The sequence below is a fragment of the Ammospiza caudacuta genome, chromosome 7, assembly GCF_027887145.1.
Source record: "Ammospiza caudacuta isolate bAmmCau1 chromosome 7, bAmmCau1.pri, whole genome shotgun sequence".
NCBI lineage: Eukaryota > Metazoa > Chordata > Aves > Passeriformes > Passerellidae > Ammospiza > Ammospiza caudacuta.
The window spans coordinates 17,934,212-17,939,975 of record NC_080599.1 but is presented as its reverse complement, the minus strand read 5'-3'; the positions used below and the strand labels follow the sequence as shown (position 1 = coordinate 17,939,975).

Sequence of the window (5,764 nt, the reverse complement as noted above, 5' to 3'; positions counted from 1 at the left end):
AGCTTTTCTCCAGGCTAAACACCCCAGGTCCCTCAGCTGCTCCTCATCAGACCTGTGCTCCAGCCCTTCAACACCTGCTGCCCCTGCTGCCCTTCTCTGGGCTTGCTCCACTGCCCTTGACCCTGGGCAGGAATGTGCTGCCATTGCCCCCATTCCTTTTGTATTATGGCCACTATCAGGTGAGAGTGGTGCTGCCTAAAAATAGGCTGCATTTCTGAAAGAAATAGTTTTAAAGAAAACGTTGAGAAGGTTTGTCAGGGTGCATTGTCCTGTTTGGTTATTCACATGCTAACTGTGTTGTTCCTGCAGTACCTTCAGCTTGAAGATCAGTCAGAAAACGAAACTCTGCCTTCCCTGAGACAGTCAGACAGACAAACAGTGGAACGAAAAATGCCAGTGAAGTGAGTTGCTGTTTATGGCTATTTTAACAGCAGGAGATTTATGTGATGGGATGACCAAGTTTGAATAATCTGTACAGCTTTATTTTCCTTCACCCTTTGAAGGGGATATGACTATTCTGATTCCTTGTGGTCAATTCTGCTTGCCATTTCCATTCAAGTAAATCCCACACAGTCAGTGAGATCATTCTGACTGGTGAGTAAATATTAAAACAACTAATATTACCCATAAGAACAAGAAGCAAAACTGTTTGGTTTATCCTGGTCTTTCATTTTGCTTTTTTGCTTGACAAGAAAGCTAGTAAACATTTAATAAAAATCCTGAAAATTTATCATAAATTTGATAAAAGTTTCTTATTGTTGCTAAAACAAATTCTCTGCTGATTAATGCCATCATCACATGATGTCTCACAAAATACAACATAATGCTATGTTTGGTTTTCATTTGTGTTTTCACAGACTTTCTATATTTGCACTTCCCTCATGTATGTCTTTATATATACTTATAAATATGCACTTTTTTTGCTTGCTTAAATATATTTTTTGCACTCTGGATACAAGTAAGTGGAGAGCTACAAAAAAGCTTGCTTGTTTAAGGTGTCACTGTCACCATCCCTTGTAATAATTATAACTACAGCCACATAATATCCTGACACTATTATATGATCTTTTTATAAATTTGCAATTAGAAAATACCATTACTGATGATGCTGAGAAGTGGCTGTGGAACACAGCTCTCCAACCAATCTCTATAATTCAGAGAGCAGGGGTTTGATAGCTGAGCTCTCAGAGCCCCCTTAGGAACATCAAATGTTTTTTACAGAACTTGAGAGTGCTTGTCATTGTTTTTAATGCTAAGTTGTTTTTTTTTTTTGATTGGTTGGGGTTTTTTGGTAGGGTTTGTTTGTTTTAAGAAAACTGGCAATATTTTATACAGAAGAAAGTGTTTACCCTCATGTCTAGCAGAAGCCTACAGCAAGTTGCAGGGGAAGAGTCAAAGCTGTGAATTTACTCAATTATTTATGCCCCCTAGAAGCACATATGAGGCCCATGTTTCCTATTAGTGTTAGCTTGGTAATATTTTTAGATAATTCCTGTCATTATAAGCAAAAAATGCCATATAAATGAATTCCTAATCCTTTTGAACTCGAGAAGAAATTCAGTGCACTCTCTAGAACATTCCTTCCTCTCCTGTGCTTTGTTAGAGCTCCACCAGCTGCAAGCATTACGAGTATTTCCAGGGTGAATAGTCAAGTTATCAGTGCCAGTATCCCTGTTTTGCTGTGTGTAGGGTAGGAGGAGTGGCTGAGCCCCTCTCCCCAGCAGCCAGCCACACCATAGGCTCTCAGCCACCCCAGGCTGCACAGGGCAGAGACCACAATGCTATTTTCAAGGGCAGATGTTGTTTCCACAGGTCAAACGCTGGGGAAACCATGGCATGGTCTGAGTCTGTGGATACAGTACTATCTAATAAAGGTAAGAAGGGATGGAAAAACATATGTGTTTTTAAAACATTTGTAATCCCATTTACCCAACATTCCTGCCAGGTTTTCACTCTGCTCTCCATTCAGCTCCCCACATGCACTGAACTGACCAGAGCTGCTGATGCAGGTGGGGGACCTGCTGTCCTGAGAGGTTTGTCCAATCTGCAGACACAACATACCTTCTGTCCAGTGCTCAAGGGCAGGCAGAAATGCTATGAAATAGTTTTTATTAAAGTGACTGCTAAATTCCCCTTGCAGAGGTTTCATTTTTAATAATTTTTTTTCACAAAAACCCACAAACGTTTCCTTAGATATTCCTGAGAAATATGTGCATTGTGCAGTGACTTCCAGTCAAACAAAAAATGACATACCTAAAGTCACTTCTCCTAGAAATGCCATTTCTACAGACCTGACACCACAAACCACATGCAACTTGGAAATTTCCTTGCCCCTGCCCCATTTCCTCGCAATAATATTGTGGCCTGGACCTTGGGACGCCTCCACCCTGTTCCTGGATAGCATTAACTTGACTAATACAACTAAATTTGGGTACTGTCAGCTTTCTTTACTCAGAGGTTCTGATTTGGATTAATTTTAAAAACATTTATTCCAAACAAACCTTTATTTGTTTCATTTTTTCCCCTTCAAAGTGAAAAAAAGAAAAAAAAAAAAAAAAAAGAAAAAAAGAGGAACAAAGAAGTAACAAAAGTAACAAGGAGTCCATCTTTTATCCAGGTCTTAATCTTTCCTTGCAAGGAGATGGAAGCCCCATTTGGGCAGGGAACCTCAGCTGTGGGGGAAGCATACTACCACAGTGTGACCTACATTTCTATTTGCTTCTCAGCCGAGGAGTCAGCCTCAAATCTCTGATTTCCAAGCCACTACAAAGCCTTTTGAAACCAAAAACCTCTAGGATCCCCTTTTAACAAATGTACCAGTGCTAAAGAGATCAAACCACAACAGGCAGCTGTTGGGAGCAATCCTTGGTTGGCAGCTCACTGAAAAACTCTCTTAGTAGTCCCCTTATCAGCACTGTAATTTAATCTCCTATTTATTTCCCCTGCAGCGGCTTCTCAAACCTGATTGCTGGCTGACATGTAAAAGAGTGGCAGATACATAGGTTACACTATACACATTCTGTAAAAATAAATATATATATATATATATATATGTACACACACACACATGAGTATGCACACACATAAATTGCACTGGCCTTTCAGTTTTCCTCCATCCACTATCTGATGCATTTCCCCCAGAGGGCCTGGCAGCTTTTCGGACATTTTTGAAGTCTGAGTTCAGTGAGGAGAATGTGGAGTTCTGGCTAGCCTGTGAAGACTTCAAGAAAACCAAATCCTCCTCTAAGATTGCATTGAAAGCCCAGAAGATTTATTCTGACTTTATACAAGCTGATGCTCCAAAGGAGGTAAAGAGGTTTTTGTGTGTGTGCTTTGGGTACTGAGGATAGGGATGAAGTAGAAAGTTCAGATCCAGACCTCAAAGAATGACCAAAACCACAATTCATCCTGATTGTAACTCCCATTTTAATGTCCATTATTTACCAGGTAAACACCTTGTGCAACGCTGTGAAGCAAAGATGTTATGGTTTACACTTCACATTCTTTACATTCTTCACACTGGGAATAAGTTTACCTCATCTTCTGAAATTTCTGCCAGAAGTTTTAAGGACGTTTTTGCTTAATATAATTTGTTTTCTCTAATAATTTTTTGTAATGCAGTAAGCACCATCTCTTCTGTATTCAATGTACCAGAACATTAGTAGGTTTATGATTGCATTTTTTCTTTTGTGTAGGTACTTTTGACATGAAGAGAATGCAAAAATTTCCATCACAGAATTCAATTTTATAATTATTTCAAAAAGGCTTACTGTGAAAGATTTGCTTATTAATCATTATTCACTTTCTGCACCTTAAACATTTACACTGATGTTTTTGCATTTGCTAGAAAGAGTGCTTTAAACATTCCCATGTATTACATATGATTGAAATGTAATCATATCCATCAATAATAAGATGATTGATTGATATTATTGTTAAAAACAAAAAATCCTTTAAAAATACATAGGGCCAAAGTCTAAAATGATGCTGAGTACCTTCATTTTTAATTTTCTCTTTGGTAATCAGTACTTCATACTGATTACCTGATACTGATTTACTTGGCAGAAAGATGAGAAGGAAAAGCAAGTTTTTCCCTTATTTTTTTCAGTGATGCCATCTTTTTAAGAGTCAAATAAAATGAAGAATTCAGTCTGCTAGAAAAGGAAGGGATGAGCTTCCTGTTTATTTGCATCAGTCAGGTTATTTGGGAGGAAATTCAAATGCAGCTTGTGTCCTGGACACAAACAGACCTCAGCTTTCTGAGCAAACTGACACTGCTTTCATGCTTCTTTCTTCCTACAGATTAATATTGACTTCCATACCAAAAATGACATCTCCCAGAACATCTCTGAGCCCACCCTCTGCTGCTTTGATGCTGCTCAGAGCTCAATCTACTGTCTCATGGCAAAGGACTCTTTTCCCAGGTTTCTGAGGTCAGAAGTGTACAAGGAACTGGTGAAGAAGCACCAGGACAGAAATCAGAAGAGATGGCTCCCGTTTCTGTGAGGAAAAACACTGGGCCTTTAGGAATTTATAATGTCTCCCATTGCAATTCAGTACAGATAATTATTCATTATTAAAGGGATTGCAGAAGCCACTTTCAAGAATCACCTGTGCCAACTTGTTTTTAAGTACAAATTGCACATGATGCTTTCTAATAACAGTAGAGAAATATTCAAGAAGCAGGATGGAATATGCTAGACACTTGAGCTACCTTCCTAATAAAAAACTTTGCCATTGTTGTTTTTTTCCTGTGTTTGCTTCATTTTTGAAAGCAATATGAGATTTTTAAGCATAATGTTTTGCTTTCCTTGTTTGCTGTTGATTCCTCTTTAGAAGTACAGCCTCCAAAATAAATCCCTTTCAGTAGACTTGAATACATTTACTCCTTCATTTGTCACCTTTTCTGAAGCTTGCAAAATATTTATATCCTCTTTTAAACTTGTTTTATGCTAATTCAAAATAGGAGATGTAGAAATGTTATCGTTGATAACACACTATGATAATATTTAATAAATAGGCAGCTGCTTTATAACAAATGTTCTTGGCATTCAGAGCAAATTAACGTTACACAATACAGCTGTCTTCAAGAAGAAGGTCATCAAGTTTCTTTGTGTTAATTTAATTTTTTACTGAAATGTCTATTTTATTAATTGCATAGGCATCTGGGAAAAAAACTACAACTGAGCAAATCTTCCTTTGTGCGTTTTCAATTAATTAATTTTCTTTGCTTTTTCAAACATATTGGTGGTACCGTCCCCCCACATACGATGAAATAATTTCATTAATTGCTACCAATGAAATTCATTTACTAATTTCATTTCAATAAAATACAGATAAACAGAAAAGTAGGCATAAGAAACAGTTTTAGGTTGTAAAGTAAACATGTAAATCAGGATTTAGTAATGGAGTTATCTTTCAAACCAGCAAGGTATGATTGGAACCTGCAATCTTCAGGTGTTTACAGATGTACACACTGATCAAATTCACTGCTCGGAGGATTTATTACACATATTTAGATGAAAGGAGGAGGGTTGTGTCATGGTATTGAAGAAAAAATATTTTAAAGAAATAATCTTTGCAATGGAAAAAAATTTCTAAATACAAGAGACAGCAATAAGAGTTTTCAAGAAGAAAAAAAATCTTTAATTTTAATTAGATGCTTTTGAGTGCTATAAATCTCCAGGAATCTTGCCCTGCTTGGAGCTCTGCTCATACCTTCTACACACCACCACATCCTTGTCCTAGGTTGACTATATGATGC

General features: G+C 37.5%; 1 protein-coding gene across 1 annotated transcript; it reads left to right on the top strand.

Moving 5' to 3' along the window:
- Nucleotides 1-1,818: 1,818 nt before the first annotated feature.
- RGS21 (regulator of G protein signaling 21) lies at nucleotides 1,819-4,681 on the top strand. Its single transcript, XM_058808662.1, has 3 exons — nucleotides 1,819-1,874; nucleotides 3,142-3,308; nucleotides 4,303-4,681. The coding sequence occupies exons 1-3, from the start codon at nucleotides 1,832-1,834 to the stop codon at nucleotides 4,504-4,506; spliced, it is 414 nt and encodes a 137-aa protein (XP_058664645.1). The 5' UTR covers nucleotides 1,819-1,831; the 3' UTR covers nucleotides 4,507-4,681.
- The last annotated feature ends 1,083 nt before the right edge of the window (nucleotides 4,682-5,764 follow it).

Coding starts and splice junctions, on each gene's coding strand:
- RGS21 (XM_058808662.1), top strand. CDS start 1,832: ATGGCATGGTCTGAGTCTGTGGATACAGTACTATCTAATAAAG. Junction 1,875..3,141: donor TACAGTACTATCTAATAAAG/GTAAGAAGGGAT, acceptor CATTTCCCCCAG/AGGGCCTGGCAGCTTTTCGG. Junction 3,309..4,302: donor AAGCTGATGCTCCAAAGGAG/GTAAAGAGGTTT, acceptor TTCTTCCTACAG/ATTAATATTGACTTCCATAC.